General features: G+C 41.5%; 1 protein-coding gene across 1 annotated transcript in view; it reads left to right on the forward strand.

Moving 5' to 3' along the window:
- Positions 1 to 6,684: 6,684 nt before the first annotated feature.
- Positions 6,685 to 18,794, forward strand: part of CDK5RAP1 (CDK5 regulatory subunit associated protein 1) — a 39,681-nt gene continuing 27,571 nt past the window's right edge. The window contains 7 exon segments of the mRNA XM_023725317.1: positions 6,685 to 8,379; positions 8,382 to 8,496; positions 11,059 to 11,162; positions 11,794 to 11,828; positions 12,902 to 13,002; positions 14,803 to 15,013; positions 17,481 to 17,601. Coding sequence (XP_023581085.1) covers positions 8,335 to 8,379; positions 8,382 to 8,496; positions 11,059 to 11,162; positions 11,794 to 11,828; positions 12,902 to 13,002; positions 14,803 to 15,013; positions 17,481 to 17,601 — 732 coding nt within the window. The 5' untranslated portion in view covers positions 6,685 to 8,334.

Raw genomic sequence — 18,794 nt, forward strand, 5'->3', positions numbered from 1 at the left:
GAAGGGAGGATGGCTGGAAGTACTTTGGAAGCTGTAATGTGCTGCTGGATGTGATCGAGCCACAGTTATGACTTCCTACTTGCTTGCATTGCCCAGAAAGTCACGATGACAATAGTAATGATAGCTAACATTTAAAGAGTAGTTACTCTCTGCCAGGCACTGTGGAAAACACCGTAGATTATATTTATCTCATTGGATTCTCACCATATACCTATACAGTGGCACAGTTATCTCCATTTCACAGATAAGGAAGCTGAGACTCAAAGGGGAAAGTGACTTGCCCAAAGTCACAGCTATGAAGTGTCTGGGTTGGGATTCAAACAAGATCTGTCTGACTCCAAAGCCCTTGTTCATCTTAGAAACTTTCTGGCCCTTCACTATTCAATAGAAATACAACGTGAGCCACATAAAACCGGTTGCCATGGAATCGGCTAACTTCCGGTGACCCCATGTGTTGCAGAGTAGAGCTGGGCTCCATAGGGTTTTCAAGGCTGTGAGCTTTTTTTTCCTTCCAGTTTTATTTTGTTGTTGAGAATATACACAGCAAAACATACACCAATTCAACTGTTGTTTCTACATGTACAATTCAGCGAAAGCTGTGATCTTTTGGAAGCAGATCACCAAGCCTTTCTTCTGAGGTGCCTCTGGGTGGATTTGAACTGCCATCCTTTTGGTGAGTAGTCACGTGCTTAACCTTTGTGTTGTCCAGGCACTCCTGTGAGCCACACTTGTAGTATTAAATTTTATAGCAACCACGTTAAAAAAAGTAACAAGTGAAAATAACTAAAAAAATGTTTTCATTGTGGTAAAAATATATCTAACAAAACATTTTCCAATTCAACAATTTTTACATGTATAATTCAGTGACATTGATTATGTTCATCATGTTGTACGATCTTTACCTTTGTCCTTTTCTAAATTATTCCACCACCATTAACAGAAACTCAGTGCCCCCTAAGCAATTACTTTCCCTTCCTCCTTCCCTTCCACCCCTGTTAACATGTCTCTACATTTGCTTACTTTAATAATATGTTTTATTTAACCCAATATATAAAAATATTATTATTTCAACATATAATCAATATAAAAATTTATTAATGAGATACTTTACATTCTTTTTTTGTGGTAAGTCTTCAGAGCCTGGTGGCGCAGTGGTTAAGAGCTCAGCTACTAACCAAAAGGTTGGCAGTTGGAATTCACTAGCTGCTCCTTGGAAACCCTAGGGGGCAGTTCTGCTCTCTCCTACAGGGTCACTGTGAGTTGGAATCGACTTGACGGCAATGGGTTTTTTTTTGGGGTTTAAGTCTTCAAAATCCGGAGTATATTTTATACTTTCAGCACATCTCTATTCAGATGCCCAATTTTAATTGGAGATACTAGATCTGTATTTAGACTGCATAGAATTTACAGCTGAAAAAAGTAGCTTCACATTCCCAAGTTGTTCCAAACCTAATAAAGTTTTCCAATAATTGCATTGAGTATCAGTTTTCAAATTTAAAATTAAATTTGAAAAATTCAGTTCCTCATTCACTAGCTGCATATCAAATTGTCAGTAGCCAAACGTGGCTAGTAGCTGTTGTATTGGACCAAGCAGTTCAGACTGAGCCTCCTCATAAGGAAACCGAGGCCTCGATGAAAAGGGACTTGAAATCCCATAACAAGCCAGAGCTGATTCTAGAATCTAGACACTGGTTCTAGGCACTAGAAACCTGGAGGAATGGAGATAAATAGCTATTCCAGGCCTTGCTCGTGCATCCATGCATCCATGCATCTATCCATGCATCCATCCATCCGTGCATCCATCTGTGCATCCATCCGTGCATCCACCCGCGCATCCATCCATCCACCCACCCACCCACCCATCCACCCATCCATCCATCCATCCATCCATCCATCCATCCACTGTTCATCTCAGAACTATCTAGTGCACACCTGCTGTGTGCTAGACCTTGGGGCCAGGAGCTGATGTAACTTAGAGCAAGACTGATGGGTCCCTGTTGTCAGGAAGCCAAAAGGTCGGGGGAAAGAAATTCAATAGAAGTTTCCATGATCAAATGTGTGATTTCAGATTGGGCAGACACATGGAAATAGCAGAGAGGTCAACGAGGACCCGACCTGATCTGGGGGGCTAGGAGAGCTTTCTCTCAGAAGGGGACACTGAAGCTGACATCCATCTGAAGGAGCATGCTTTAATCAGTTGTTGTTGGTTGCCGTGAGGTTGATTCTGACTCATGGTGACCTCATGTGTGCAAAGTAGAACTGTTCTATAGGGTTTTCAAGGCTGTGAGTTTTCAGTAGCAGATCACCAGGTCTTTCTTTTAAGGCATCTCTGGGTAGGTTCAAACTGCCAACCTTTTGGCTAGTAGTTGAGCACTTAACCATTTGCGCCACCCAGGATTTCTAATAATGCTATGTAATAAACCAACCCTAATCTCAGTGGTTACAGCAAAAAGTATTTATTTGCATGCTCCTGGGGCTGCAGGTTGACTGCAGTTTGATTATTATAAGCTTGGCTCGCCTAGGTGGCTTTGCTTCAGGCTGTGGGTTGGGCTCCGATCTGCTCTATGTTTGCTCCTTCTGGAGCCCAGGGTGAAGAGGCAGCAGCTCCCAGGCCATGCTTTTCTCATGGCAGATCACTGGAGTGCAAAGAAAGGCAAATCGCACAAGCACATTTACGTCCTAGGCTTGCATCATGTCCATTCTTTTTCCATTGCCCTAAACAAGTCATGTAGCTGAGCCTGACATCACTGGGGAAGGAAAATATAGTTGGCCCACAATGGGAGGAAGAGGGGACCGAATAATTGCTCAGTGTAATTAGAACTGTCACAAACTAGTAGGAGTTAATCAGGTGGAAGGGGGACTAGCATCCCAGGCAGAGCATCCCGGGGGAAATGCCCTGAGGTGGATGCAACAAGGGGCTTTTGGAAACATGGGCTCTGAAAGAGGACCCTTGTGGTTGGAGTGTTGTGGGTGATGGAGAGGGTGGTGGGAGATAGTCCCTGGACCTCATGTAGGTTGGTGTGGGTGTGTGGCAGTAGTAGGGGATGTTGGGAATGACTGTTGAGTGTACAGGTACATGGGGCATCAGAAAAGGCACCAGAGAACACCCGTCATGCTGCCAGCTTGACCCCATAGGCAATCAGAACTGGCACGGAGTAGCTCTGACATGCTCTGACCTGCTGCCTCCTGCCCCAGCCACCAAGGGGGAAGATGAGGCCTCCCTTGGGCTTCTGGGGTAAGGTCCAGATTTGAAAGAGCACATCTCAAAGAGGCCAAGAGACGTGGATTCAGATCCTGGCTCCTCCCTGATTCCCACACTGGAAGCCCTGAAATGGCTTCCTTCCAGCTCTAGAATTCCTCCGTCCTGTGATTACTGACAGTAATAAGAGAAGGAACATGGTGACACAAAGATTAGGGCCTGAAACAGGAAATTGGTGTGGCCAGAAGGACGGGGTCCAGCTTAGGGGTCATCCAGAAGGAAGAGGGGCCTTGTCTGTTCTCAGTGGGGTGGGTGGGGGCTTCCCCCTTTAATCTCCAAACTCATATTGGGTTGTAAGGGCTGCCACCATGTTGGAGCTCTTCATAGCATGGTGATTTCCTCCCCCATGGCCAAATTAGGATACCTACTTCCCCTTGCACTCAAAAAACTTTACAATAAACCTGAAGAATTCTCCAACTGAAGTCCTTAGATTCCAAAGTGTCCAAGAACTTGCCTCTATGGTTCAAGCGTTTTCCAGGGATTCTGATATTTTGGACTTCTGTGGTGCTGATAATGCCCCCAAAAGATCAGATCACATTCTAGGTTATCTGGAGAACCACAGTAAAACCAGGAACCACGGTTTTTACTATTCTTGGCCTGTGTTTGCCCTTGTGTTTTTGACTGATTGGCACCAGTCAGCTAAGGAGATATTGTGAACTTTTTTGCAGTATGTCTCAAACTCCTGGAATCTGGGGATTTGTTTTTAATCACCTTCACTGCCCCAAGGCACCACACTGGTTGAAGACTCCACAGTCTCATCCTACATAAAAGCTAAAGTCTCCTAATTGTTCTCTTGAATTGCCTTCTCCCCCTCTCCCTTTAGTGTAGGTTGGAGAAATAAGCGGGGGTCAGATCTGTAGACCCTAGGACACAGTAGGAAATCTGATTTTATTGTAAGGGCAATGGAAAGCCATTGGGAGTTTTCAGTAGAGGAGTGATACGATCTAATTTAGCAAAACAAACAGACAACCTCCCCTAGGCTCTGTGTGGGAAATAGTCTGCAGGAGACAGGGCAATAGTTTGTGATAGTTTCTGATGAGATAATGGTGGTTTGGGCTAGAACTGTAGCAGCAGAGACAGGAAAGAGAACAGATTTGAGACGTTTTGGAGTTAGAGCTGACAGGACTTGCTGAGGGATTGAGTGTGGAAACTGAGGGAGAGGAAACAAAAATGATTCCCCAGTTTTTCCTAATGTAATTGGGAGGATGGTTGTGCCATTTACTGAAATGGACCAGAATGGGCAGGAACAGGTTTTGGGTAAGGATGTGTGTGTGTGTGTAAATTAACAGTCCTGTATTAAGTTAGAGATGGTCGTTAGATATCCAAGGGGAGGAGCCATGTAGACAGCCGAATTGTGGATCTGCAACTTCCGGGAGGGTCCAGGCTGCAGAAGTGACTCTAGGGATCATTAACCTATAAGACAGTGCTGTTCAATAGAAATATAATGCGAGCCACATATGTAATTTAACATTTCCTAGTAGCCACATTAAAAAGGAAAAAGAAACAGGTGAAATTAATTTAAATAATTTGTTTATTCAACCCAATATATTCCATGTATTATTATTTCAACATGTAATCAATATAAAAATTATTTGTCATTTTACATTCTTTCTTTGAAATCCGGTGTGTATTTTACATTTAAGAAGTCCCTGGGTGGTGCAAATGATTAAGTGCTCACTACTAACTGAAAGGTTGGCGATTGGAATCCACCCAGAGGCACCTCGGAAGAAAGGCCTGGCGATCTGCTTCTGAAAGGTCACATCCATGAAAACCCTATGGAGGGCAGTTCTGCTCTGAAACACAAGGGGGATTTACAGCACATTTAATTCGCATTCACCACATATCAAGCGCTCATGAGCCACAGGCGGCTTGCGGCTACCATAACTGTCCAGCGCAGCTTGTAGCGCTTTTCCAAGCCAGGATCCTGGGTCTACCCAGACAGTGTAGAGCATGCCCTTCCGATGAGAGGACTCGGGCAGAAGTCGCGGCGGAACGGAAGTTGTGCGTTTGCGTGCGCAGCGGCGGAAGGCAGAGAGGGGACCGGCGGCTGGAGGGAGCTTCCGCTGCGATATTTTGAGTCCTGAAGCAGCGGGAGGTGAGCGACGCGCCTGTGGCGGGTAGTCTGCGCACAAGTTCACCACAGGTGTCTGGGGCGGCAGGGGCCGTGGAGCCGCGGTGTTCAAGGGGGAGGATGCGGTGTGGTTACGACGCGGGCCCTGGAGTCGGACTGTCGGGGTTCGTACCCCAGCCCCGCTGCCTCCCCTCATGTGACCTTGGGCAAGTCAGACCCCACTCCCCCGCCAGCCCTGCCTTCGTCACCTATGAAGTGGGGATGGTAGTAGAGTCTGCCTCACAGGGTTGCTGTAGGAATTAAATGACAGTAATCCATGTAAATGTTTTAGCAGCAGGCTTGGCGTAGAGTATCTACCTAATAGAAGGTTTGGGATGTTGTATTCATTGCCGACTACCAGTTAATCTCTGCGCCTTCCACAAAGCCCTCTGCACTGTACTATGAAGTATTTTACTTGTACTATCTCATTTGAGCCTCACAAATGATATATGGAGATAAGTACACTATCCTCATTTTACCTATGAAAAAAATGGAGGCTTGGAGAGCTTTGAGTCATGTGCCCAGGGTTACCTGGCAGGCAGCTATAGCGTCAGACTCCGACTCTGGGGTCCGTGCTCTTAACCATCATCTCTAATCTCTCTCTTTCCCAGTGAACGGAAGTGTGAACTGGGAATGTGCAGTACTGAAGGTTTACTGTATGCCGAGTTGGGTTTTTAATATCTTCTTTAATTCTCACAACATCTGTTGGGAGGTAGTTACTCCTTTATTCTTATTTTGCAGATGTGGAATTGGCAGCTCAGATACAGAAATTTGATTTGCCCAAGGTCACACAGCAAGTAAGGGGCAGAAATTGGTGACTTTACAGCTCACACTAAAAGTCTGCTGTGCCCTGACACTGCCTCAGGTGCTGGTAGCAGATACTGCAGGTGATCAGACAGAGGTAACAGGCACCTGAGCTCATTACACATGTACAGCACCTGCCTTGATCTAGTTAACTGGAATGGGAGATGCTGGAGATGTAAAAGTGAGGTTTGTTCCCTGCTTTCAGGGAGCTCCCAGTTTTAAGGGGCGGCAGAAGTGTAAGTAGTAATTAACAGCAAAATGTGCTGAGTCCTGTGATGGTCACAAGGGGGCTTTGAGAACCCAGAGGAGGATCCCAACCTAGATTTGGGGTCTGGGGGGAGTGGTTAGGGCAAGATTCCAGGAGGAAGCAGAGATCTGCAGGTGGCATAGGAGTAGGTCAGGTCAGTAAAGGGAGGATATTCCAGCTTGGAAGCTAGTGAAAATTAGTACAGAGATACCTGGTATGGCTGGAGAGAGGCAATTAGGCCCTGCATGTGGGGTCCATAAAAATATGTGATGAAAAAGTATGTCCCCATCTCGTGTGCCTGACTTACCTAGCTAGGTTCCTTACTGGGAGGCAACCACTGTTTCTTATGCATTCTAGAGATATTCTGAGCATTTACAAATGTGTACCTCAATATTCCTGCCCACTTTCCCCACAGATCCTAGTGCAGCATACTGTATGTAGTGTTGAGTACTTTGTCTCCTTGCTTTTGTCATGTATAAATTTTAGAAATCAGCCTCACTTTCTAACAGTTGCATCTTATTACAGTTTTATTACTAGTCCCCTGTTGATGGCATTCAGATCTTTTCCTTCAGTTTCTTTGCTATTAGAAACACTGCTGCATTGAATATCTTTACACATAGATCTTTATACATAGGCCCTTTTGCACATACATATCTGTAGGATAAATACCTGGGAATGGAACTTTTTGGGTCAGAGGGTTTGTGCATTTGTAATTTTGATGGAAAGTGGCAAATTGCCCTCTGTAAAGGTTGTGTCTTTTTCTACTCCCTCCAGCCATGTGTGAGAAGGGCCTGGGTGGGAAGGGGCTTGGAGAGGTTTGAGATTCTTGGAAGGTGGAAGGAATTACTGATCAGGCATCACATTAGATACTTTCCTTTTGAAGGAGCCCAAAGGAAGATGCTCTCAGCCAATAAGTGGTTTTCACAGTACAGGTAGCCCCCGACTTACAATGGGGTTACGTTCCAACGACTGCTTCGTAAATTGGTTCTGAGGTAAGTCGAATACCTTTTTTTTTTAGTTTTCACTTTTATTGCCTTTTATTATCAATAGCTTTATATATCCACTCTACATTTGTCTTCAGGGGTTGGCATGAGTATGATAACATCAGCAAATTACCTGCTGCAACATTGTATGTAGTGCAGATTACTAAGGATAAGATATACAAAAAAAAGGACAGTTTAGTAAGTGGGGTTTGATGTAGCTAGAATACCTCCTAAGTCAGTGACTACCTCTCTTAGGAAGCATTGTATCCAAGTGGCTAGGGGCTCTGGTTTTGCAGTCCTGCAGGCCTTGGTTTGAATTCTGGCTATGCTACTCACTGGCTGTGGGACCTAAGGTAAGTTCCTTAGCCTCTGTCTGTTTCCTCATCGCTGAGTGGGGTAATAGTAGTATCTCTTACCTAGGTTTCTGAGGATTGCTGTGAAGATTTGATGAATTAAGATACTTAAAGCCCTTAGAGCTGTTTCTAGCTCACAGGGCTACTTTGTTATTCTCTCACAGCTTTGCATCTCATCTCTCCTTCCTTTGTTTTGAAAATAGACTACCTGGATTTGCATCTCATCTCTTGCTGCTTCTTTGTGAAGCAAGTTGCCTCAGTTTGCTTACCTGTAAAATAGGGATGATATTATTAAGAGTACCTTCTTAATGGGTTTTTGTGGAGATTCAGTGAAGTAATACATGTGCAGTGCTTAGAGCAGTGCCCTGTACATAGCGTTCAATAAATGTTGGTGATGTCTATCATTCTTGCAGACTTTGGGCTGTTTAGTGCCATGCAGCCTTTACAGCATGTCCTGAGAGCGCAGGGTTCTCTGAGGCAGGGGACGTTGGCCTCTGTGTCCTGGCTGTTGCTCAGGAACTGCAGGGCGCACAGTGGTCTTCCCAGCACTGCATGTCCCAGTCCAGAAAGGCAGGAGGATGGAGTTCCAAAGGATTTCAGCTCCAGGCTGGCGACTGGACCAACTTTTCAGCATTTTTTAAGAAGTGCTTCAACGCCTCAAGAGAAGCCATCTTCTCCAGAAGTAGAGGACCCACCCCCTTATCTCACGGTGGACGAACTTCTGGGAAGGCAGAGAAAAGGTTGGTTTTGTTTCTTTTCTGCCTTTGGGCTTCCTGCCTTGTTACTTCCCAGCATTCAGGGACTGATTCTTTTTTTTTTTTTTTTTTTTTAAATAATACTGTGTTTTTGATGAAAGTTTACACAGCACGTTAGGTTCCCAGTTGACAGTTTCCACACAAATTGATTAATGACATCATTACATTTTTCATATTGTGTCAACATTCTCTTTAATTGTGTTCTGGTTGTTCCATTTTCAGTAATCTAGTTTCCCTGTCCCTTTATCTTCTCATTTTTGCTCTGGATTAAATGTTGACCTTTTGGATTTATACAGATTTTTTTTAGTGGAGCACTAATCTAATGGGTAATATCCTCTATTTTGTGTGTCACTCTGCTTTTCTGCTAAAAGGTGATCTCTCGGGATAGTTTTGGTTCAGGGTTTAAAGAGCATCTCAGGGCGATAGTCTCAGGGATTCCTCTGGTCTCAGGTGGTCCAGTTAGTTTGGCCTTTTTTAAGAATTTTAGATTTATTGTGTATTTTTTTCCCATTCTAACCAGGATCATCTGTTGTGCCCCCGGTCAGATTGGTAAGTGGTAGCGGGGCTCCATCTAGTTCTTCTGGTCTCAGGGTAGTTGAGGTCATGGCTCATGTAGGCTGCCAGCCTTGTAAACTAGTTTCTTCTCTGTGACTTTGGTTACCTTCTTACTCTTTCGCTTCTGACAGGTAGAGACTGATAGTTGTATCTTAGGGCCTGATTCTTTAACTATTTTTTTATTACAGATCTGAATTTGGAGGGTTAGCAGTGTGAGAAGGCTGCTAAGTTATGGAAATGTCAAATTCTACCAAGTAACGTTGATATAAAGAAACTTACAGTGTTGGCACACATGACTGGGAGGTAGAAATTCTGGGAGGCTTCTCTTTGATTTTTGGGTTACCTTTGGAAAACTTATCATCTCTTCTAATTTTTGGATTGTCTTAAGTCACAAAGCAGCCTTCATAGTTGGTGCTATAGAAATTCACTCTTTATACTTGAACAGGGATTTTCTTAGTAACACTATACAATTAATTAAAACACCTTTTTAAAAAATGTTTGAAGAGACATTAAAGGACAACCAGAACCCCTTCCCTTTACCCTGTTTTAAAAAAATAATTCCCTTCATAATTCTTAAAGATATGGTTGTAATCACATGATGCAAATTATTTATATTTCACTATTTTCATTTAATGTTTTCCCAAACAGTACAATCTTTGTATTTAAATTTATTTTTAATTGGTACAAAATATCTTGGTTGTGTCATGATGTCTTTCAGCTATTCCTCTATGGTTGGACATTAGGTTGTATAAAAAATTTTTATGTTATAAATAATACTGTATTATGTGTTTTCATATATATATATTCTATTTAAAAAAAATTTTTTTTTCCAGAATAAATCTCTAGGAGTTGAATTTGTAAATCAAGGAGTATGTGTATCTGTGATTCCTGCTAGGTATTTTGCAATCCTTTATAATTCATTGTTCCCCTCAGTACCTCTCTGACATAAATACTGGTGTTTTCATTTTTTAAACAAGGAAAGTGAGCCAAAGAAGGTTTAAAAAAACAAAAAACCATGATGTTTGTTTTGTCTTCTTTCTTCTTTAAAGTAACTGCTATTTTCTATTGGTTTTCATATGATTCTTTGTCATTCAACTTTTAAATCCTTTCGGATTTTATTCTTGTCTGTGGATTAAAGTGTGCTGGTGGGGGCAGAGGTTTATTTGGGAAACCAGTCTGAAGGGGCTGCCACTGTTAAATTTGTGTTCTTAAAACTTTGTGCAAAATTTGCATTTTACAATGGAACAACCAGAACGCAATTAAAGAGAATGTTGACACACTGCAAAAAATGTAACTAGTGTCACTGAACAATTTGTGTAGAAATTGTCAAACGAGAACCTAATTTGTGGTATAAACTGTCCATGAAAAAACAATAAAGTATTATTTAAAAATTTCCGTTTTTTCTTCACAGTATAGCCATGCTTATTTAAGATGTTTGAAGTTACACTAGGATCATGTTTCTTTTGTGGCTATATGTACCCTCTGACCACTGCTGCTACCTTCAGAGGCTGGAGAACCTCATTTTGAGAAATAGGAGTATAGCCTGTGGGTTTAAATTTATTTTCTGCCTGGGTTGATAATCCAGTATTATTTATCAACTAGTCTTCTCTTGTCTAATTTTTTTTTAAACAATGCTTTGCTTGGTCTTTATTACAGTTTCTACATGCATAATTCAATGACATTGATTAAGTTCTAATTGTTTTTATAACTATATTTCGTTAGGTACACATTTTCTTCGTATTTTAAATGCCATGGCTGTAGTTGGTGTGTACATTTAATGCAGTATTTCTATTGTTCTGAAAGGCTGTCATTTATGTGGGTGTCTATCTGGCAATTAATGGTATCTAGGAATTGAGGCACAGGGGACTTACTAGTGGGTTAACTACAGTGAATAACTAGTAGCCTCAGGTGTTTCTGGGGCAATTGAGAAGGAGACCTTTTGAGACATGTTTCCTTGTCACCTTCCTATCCGTGGAATCTCCTTCATTGTAGTGTACCTTGAGACCTATGGCTGCCAGATGAATGTGAACGACACAGAGATAGCCTGGTCCATCCTACAGAAGAGTGGCTACCTGCGGACCAGTAACCTCCAAGAGGTACACGCATTTCCTCCTTTCCCTTGTTTTCTGGGCCTGGGGGAGACTCTGCATTTATGCCAGTTCTTAGATGCAGTTTCAGGAAAGGGGGCAGCCTGGCAATAGTGAGTTCCCTTGAGTGAAGTGTGTACCATGAAGCTAAAGTGTACTTTTTTTAAATTAAAAGATTGTTATGTTAAATTCACATAACATAAAATGAATTGTTTATGTAATTTATAATAATTCAGTGGCATTTAATACATTCACAGTGTTGTGTAACCACCACCTCTGTCTAGTTCTAAAACACTTCCGTCACCCCAAAAGGAAACCCTGTATTCATTAAGCAGCCACTCCACTCTTCCTTCTCCCCAGCCTCCGGCAACCACCAATCTATATTCTGTCTGTGGATTTATCTATACAGGATATCACATATAAAGGGAATCAGATAATATGTGACCTTTTGTGTATGGCTTCTTTCATTTAGCATAATGTTTTTGAGGTTTATCCTGACATGTTCCATTGTTTTGAAACTTTTTGGGTGGCACTCACCTTCAGGCAGGGTGCTAAGTTAAAAATAGACTGCGAGGCAGGGATTCTTCAAGGCTAATTTCAAAGATCATAATTTTTGTTTTCTTTCTTGCTCTCTACCCAGGCTGATGTCATCCTTCTTGTCACATGTTCTATCAGGTGAGAATTTGTTCTTTAACTAAGGAGTAAATGTATCTTGTATAATTGTGCTTAGCTAACAGTACTAGGCTGGCTACCTATGTAGTTGAACTGACAGACCCATGTCAGTACGACTTGCAGTTTTATAGCAGTGGAGATAGTAATGATACAGCTGGCTGACATCTGCTGAGAAGATGTGTGGTAGGTCCTGTGCTGAGCGCTCTAGATGCATTAACTATTCTCGCAACAACCCTAGGAGGTAGGTTGTGTTGTCAAACCCATTTCATAGATGAAGAAACCAAGACTACTGAGTCACCCAACTTTTCCTGGGTTTTTGTAACTAATGGCACATATTTGTGATGTAGTTGGCAAGACTAGGGTGTGGTAAGTTACCAGGGGACAGAATTCCTTTGAACAGAGCTGGGTGTCATCCATCAGAGGTGAACATACCTGGTTTCTTACTTGGTTTCTATGTACAAGACATGTTAGTGTTAATGTTTCCACAGCTGACTGTATCATCAGTTAATTAATTCATTAATATAGCATTTTTGTTCTGAGGGTGTTTGCTGCAAGACATTGAACTAGGTGCTTTGGGAGATTCACTAATGAGACCTCCATTGAGCCTGGCTTTAAGGAGCCTAGTCTGGTACAGGAACTAAGACAGGTAGGCAAATAGCTCTACCACATGGCAGAAAGCCCCAGGTGGAAAAAAAAATCAAACAATGAAAAGAAGAAATTGCAAAGTACAGGGAAAAGTATGTAAAGTGGAGGGACAGTTGAAGGGAAGAAAAAAGTACTCTCAACAAAGGACAGTTGGGGAAGGAGAGTTTGTGAAATAGATTGCTTTTGAGTTTGGTTTAAAGCTTTGTCAGGATTTGGAGATGTACAAGAAGGACACCATTCTAGGAATGGTGAATTATAGCAAGTGGTGCTTCTTCAGCTGGCCCCCCACCTACCTTCCCTAAGCCTATAAGGTGGACATTCATTTAAAGGGTTGAAGGTTTGTTTTTATTTCTTCCCATTGTTCCACTCCTTTTATTGCTCTGAGGTTTATTCTCCTGTTCATTTCTACCTTGATCCTTTGATCTTTGTAGGGAGAAGGCTGAACAGACCATCTGGAATCGTTTACATCAACTTAAAGCCCTGAAGACAAAACGGTCCCGCTCTCGAGTGCCTCTGAGGATTGGGATTCTAGGTATCCGGTAATTTGCAGATCTGTCGGTTTTGAGGCTTGGGCTGTATGTGGCTTTATATGCTGGTTTCCCTTAAAGGCTGAGTTCCCAGTGCGTGAAGAAATCTTAAGTGCTTCATACAAGTCTTGTGCTTAATGTCACAGGCTGCAGGATTAGATGAGATAAAGCTTACAAAAGGGCTTTCCATAATGCGTTGGAATAATAGGTAGTAGAAAGTAGTATATCCTTATAGTCTAACGTGGCTCATGGTGGCCAGAGTTAGGGTTTGGGAGAGAATTTGGAGTCCAAAGGAGCAGCATGAATTTACAGTGTAGTTACCTTCCACCTTGGCTCCTGAAGCATGCCCAGTCCAGATCTACATTGGCCAATATGGTAGCCACTAGCTACATGTGGCTAAAATTTAAATCAATTAAAAATTAAATTTAAAAAATCACTTCCTTAGTTGCACCAGCCACCTTTTCAGTGCTCAATAGCCACATGTGGTTAGTGGTTACCATTTTGGACAGCACAGATAAAGAACATTTCCATCATCATAGAAGTTCTGTTGGCAGCTCTGATATAAATGGGTGTGGGAAGCATATTTCATAAGTAAATATTCTTTACCCTCCTTGTACCAGAATTCATAGTTATAAACAGACTGTGGAAAACAGACAACGTCTGCCTGAATGGTGGGGAAGCAAGGCTTTTATGTGATTGGGTAGCAAGATGGCGCCTGCACAAGCGCACTTGAGGGGGATTCCTCTCCACAGGCACACTGGGAGGTTTGTGGGCCAGGTTATAGAAGGGTTAGCTGAAATGTTTTTTAAAAAAATTTTTTATTGTGGTAAAATACATGCAATATAAAATCTGCCATTTTACCATTTTAAAGTGTGTAATCCAGTGGCATTAATCACACTCAAAGTGTTGTTCAGCCATTACTACTACTTGTTTCCAAAAGTTTTTCAACACCCCAAACAAACTCTACCTCCATTAAGCAATAACTCCCCACTCCCCCTCCCCCAAGCTCATGGTCATCACTAGTCTACTTTCTGTCTAGTTATTTGTCTATTCTAGATATTTCATATACATGGGATCATATAATATTTGTCCTTTTGTGTTTGGCCTGTTTCACTTAGCATAATGTTTTCAGGGTTCATCCATGTGGTAGCATGTGTTGGAACTTCATTCTTTTTTATCACAGAGCTGAAATGTTCCATTTCAGTTCCTTCATTATAGAAGCCCTTGGGTATATCTATTAGCAATTTCAGAAATCCCAAGAATAATTTTTAAACAGACATTTTCAAAGAGTGTTTGTGATAAAATGGATTTTTAAAATTTTGTAGTCTTAACTAATAACATACTTTAGGATATGAGAGATCCCAGCATAGATGGTTAACTCATTTCCTACAGGTTTTAGCAAGTATTATGGGTAAGAAGAGAGGGAGAAAGGACATAAATGTAGTTGTATATAACTAAGGTTTTTTTTCTTTTTTTAATAAATAAGTTTCTGACATAAAATAGTTTTTATTTGTAGCACCAAGTAACTTTCAACTGAAAAAAGAGATGGTTCATATCTAAAAAGGTTTTTAGATGTGGTTTAGATTTTTCCAGGCATTAAATTGCTCTGGAACCCTTTTCCTGTAATTTTCTTGTATAGCCAGATGCAGTGTCCAGTGCTCTGAGTGTTGATTAAGTCTGGTGATCTCTTAGAGAAGTTTCTTGTGCCAAGGTCTCTAATGCAAGCTGGAGATAATGTGTTACTTAGAAGAAGTCATGAGACCAGATGCATTTGGATATAGATACTTATTTATTCTCCCTCCCAGGTTGCATGGCTGAGAGACTGAAGGAGGAGATCCTCAACAGGGAGAAAATGGTGGATCTTTTGGCTGGTCCCGATGCCTATCGGGACCTTCCCCGGCTGCTGGCTCTTGCTGAGTCAGGCCAGCAAGCTGCCAACGTGCTGCTCTCTCTGGATGAGACCTATGCTGATGTCATGCCGGTCCAGACAAGCCGCAGCGCCACCTCTGCCTTCGTGTGAGTTACTGCCCAAGAGAAAGGGAGTGAGCCTCTCCTTTACTTTTTATCTTGCTTTTAAAATGTAGTTTTATTACTTTTTCTAGAAAAAGTAATCGATGCACATGGTACAAAATACAAAAAATGATACATAGTAAGACTCCCTCACATCCCTCATCCCCAGCTTCCTAGGCCAGCTCTCAGAGGCAGCCTTATTTCTTGTATAATCTTTTCAGAAATATTCTTTACACTCATATACCCCTATGGGTCTTTCCCTAACCCCCCCTTTTTACACCAATGATAGTATACTATTCTATATGCCTTTATTTTTTCACTTAAAATATATTGGGCTTTCCTGACTTTTTGTTAAAATAATATTTTATTAAATTTTTGATGAATGTTTACACAGCAAGTTAGGTTCCCATTTGACAATTTCCACGCAGATTGTTCAGTGACATTAGTTAAATTTATCACAGTGTCAACATTCTCTGTTCTGTTTTTTTTTTTTTGAGCAGTTTCTGTATGTACAGTTTAGTGCCATTGATTACATTCTTTGAGTTGCGCAGCCATTCTCACCCTTATTTCCTGAGTTGTTCCTCCCTCATTAACAAAAACTCACTGCCCCCTAAGGTTCCTATTTAGTCTTTTGAGTTGCTGTTGTCAATTTGATGCCATATAGATAGTTCTTAAAAGACCATAATGCTCAAGGCAAACCTTTTTTTACTAGTTAAATCTTCCCTGATCTTTTAAATTAAGAAAGTAAAAATCAGATTATAAAATAGTTCATATTTATTGAAGAATATATGGAAAAGATAGAAAAGCATAAAGAAGAAAGTAAGAGTTAGCTATACTTCCACTGCTTAGTGATAAAAATAATAGTTATCATTTATTAAACAATTCTCATGATAAACACTGTTACTGTTTTGGTGTATATCATTCTTGTCCTTTTCCTTAGTGCTTATATGTGTATATTCTGTGTGTGTGTTTATTTATAAAAATTGATCCTTGCTGTACTTAGTTTTGTAACCTTTTCTTGGTTAATATGGTGAACATTCTTACATCTAAATTAAATATTCTATGACAGAGGTCGGCAAATGGCTTATTGTCCATTTTTGTAAATAAAGTTGTATTAGAATACAGCTGTGCCCATTACTTTATATATTGTCTGTGGTTGCTTTTGCCATTATAATAGCAGAGTTGAGTAGTTGTAACAGAGACTGCATGACCTGACGTTATTTACTATTTGGTTCTTTATGGAGCGGTGCAAATGGTTAATGTGCTTGGCTTCTGACTGAAAGGTTGGAGGTTTGAGTCCACCCAGAGGTGCCATGGAAGAAGGCTTGGTGATCTACTTCCAAAAAAGCAAGCATTTAAAAACTTGATGGAGCACCATTCTACTCTGGCACACATGGGTTTGCCATGAGTCAGGATCAACTTGTTGGCAACTGGTTGGTTCTTTACAGAAAATATTTGTCAACTTCCATTCATTTTAATGACTGTCCGATACGCTCTTGTTGAGATACTTAATAAAAACGATAGTTATTATTTATTAAATAATTCTGCAGTGAACATCCTTGGTACATGTCCAGAGGTATTTTCTTAAGGTAAATTGAGGCTTTTATATTCAGAATGCAAATAAAAGAGAGTGATTTGACTTAGATACCTGGGAATTGGGTCATGAACAAGTGAGAAAGGCAGAATCCTGTGTTTTAAATCCAAGGTCTCCCCCCCCCCACTCTTTATAATATTTACTTCTTTCTGGCTCTGGAAAGAAGTTCACACAATATGTACATATAAACAGTAGAAAGCAAGTGTGTGATAAGTCTGCACCCCATCCCCACACCGCTGTGCTCCCTCAGGGTAACCACTATCCACCAGTGGCAGTTTGGTTTATATCCTGTGATTAGGTACCAGTGTTAAAGATAAAAAACGTCTACCTCTGGAGGAACCCTGGAAAGCATGGCCCCCGGATTCTCTATCAGCCCAGAGCTAAAACAGTTTCCGAGGCCACCTCTTCAGACAGGGATTGGACTGGACTGTGGCCCACAAAGTGATACTCGTGAGGAGTGCGCCTCTTAGCTCAAGTAGATAAAAGAGACTAAATGGGCAGCTTCTGTCCAGAGGTGAGATGGGAAGGCAGAGAGGGTTAGGAGCTGGTTGAATGGACATGGGGAATCGGGTGGAAAGGAGGAGTGTGTTGTCACCATATGGGGAGAGCAATTAGAGTCACATAACAATGTATGTATAAATTTTTATATGGGAGACTAACTTGAAATGTAAACTTCATTTAAACTGCAACAATAAACAACAAACAAAAAACCCAGAAAACTTCCGCCTTCCTGCCTCTGAGAGCTCAGTTTGGTCCAGGGTGAGTGTGGCGCCAGGACAACTCTGCCAAAGGATAATGCCCAGGGAGCTGTGACCTGCTCCTCAGGTTGGAGCAAGACACCCTGCTCCTGTTACTCATTTCTGGTGCTTTCTTCCCCAGGTCAATAATGCGAGGCTGTGACAACATGTGTAGCTACTGCATCGTTCCTTTCACACGTGGCCGGGAGAGGAGTCGGCCTGTTGCCTCAATCCTAGAGGAAGTGAGGAAGCTTTCTGGGCAGGTGAAAAGTTATTCAGGCTTTATTCTGTGAATGTGTTTGTGGGACGATGAGGACAAACTTTCAGGTTTTACAGCCTATGTTATTTGTCTAAGCTGCACAAGTTTAGGGCCACTCCTGGCAGAACGAAGTACGTGGTGTTCATCTCGGGTTTGCTGCCCGCAGGTTACAGGCATATCCACTGTGGAGTTTGCTTAGGGGACAGCACAGTGGGATGGAGAAAGCCCAGGCTTAGAGTCAGATGACTGATGTGAATCCTGGCTCCACCATTCTCTCACTTGGTGCCCTGGCATAAGTCATGTAACTATTTTCTCCAAAGCACACTTTCTATCTGTGAAAAGAGAATAAAGTAATACCTTCCTTCAGGGTTATTGCAAGGATTAGAGGAATTGTTTTTAAACTACCTGGCACATAGTAGGAGCCCTGGTGGCACAGTGGTTAAGAGCTCAGCTGCTAAGCAAAAGGTCAGCAGTTTGAATCCACCGGCTGCTCTTTGGAAACTATGGGGCAGGTCTGCTCTCTCCTGTAGGGTCACTATGAGTCAAAATTGACTCGACAGCAGGCACATAGTAAGTTTTCCGGGAATGATTTACTAGTCTGTCTCTCTCACCTAGGGAAACCTTCCAGATCTCTTGTTCATTTTTTTTTTTTTTTAATTTTATTTATTTTGTTGTTGTTGGGACTATACACAGCAAAACATATACCAATTCAACAGTTTCTATATGTCCAATTCAGTGACATTGATTACATTCTGTGAGTTGTGCAACCATTCTTACCCTCCTTTTCTGGGTTGTTTCTCCCTCATTATCATAAATTCACTTCCCTCTAAGGTTCTTATCCAATCTTTTGAGTTACTGTTGTCAATTTGATTCCATACAGATAGTTCTTAAAAGAGCATAATGCTCAAGGTAGACAGTTTTTTTACTAGTTAAACTAAATAATTGTTTGGTTTTAAGAAGGCTTCAGTGGGTATTTTTGGTTTAAGGTTTAAAGGTTATCTCAGGGCAGTAGTTTCAGGGGTTCTTCCAGTCTCCATGGCTCAAGAAAGTCTGGATTCTGTGATGATTTGAAATACTGTTCTGCAAATTCCCCCTTTTTTTTTTTTTAATTGTACTTCAGGTGAAGGCTTACAGAACAAATAGTTTCTCATGAAACAGTAGTACACATATTGTTTTATGACATTGATTAATAACCCT

This window comes from Trichechus manatus, unplaced genomic scaffold (genome assembly GCF_000243295.1).
Source record: "Trichechus manatus latirostris isolate Lorelei unplaced genomic scaffold, TriManLat1.0 scaffold00008, whole genome shotgun sequence".
Lineage (NCBI taxonomy): Eukaryota > Metazoa > Chordata > Mammalia > Sirenia > Trichechidae > Trichechus > Trichechus manatus.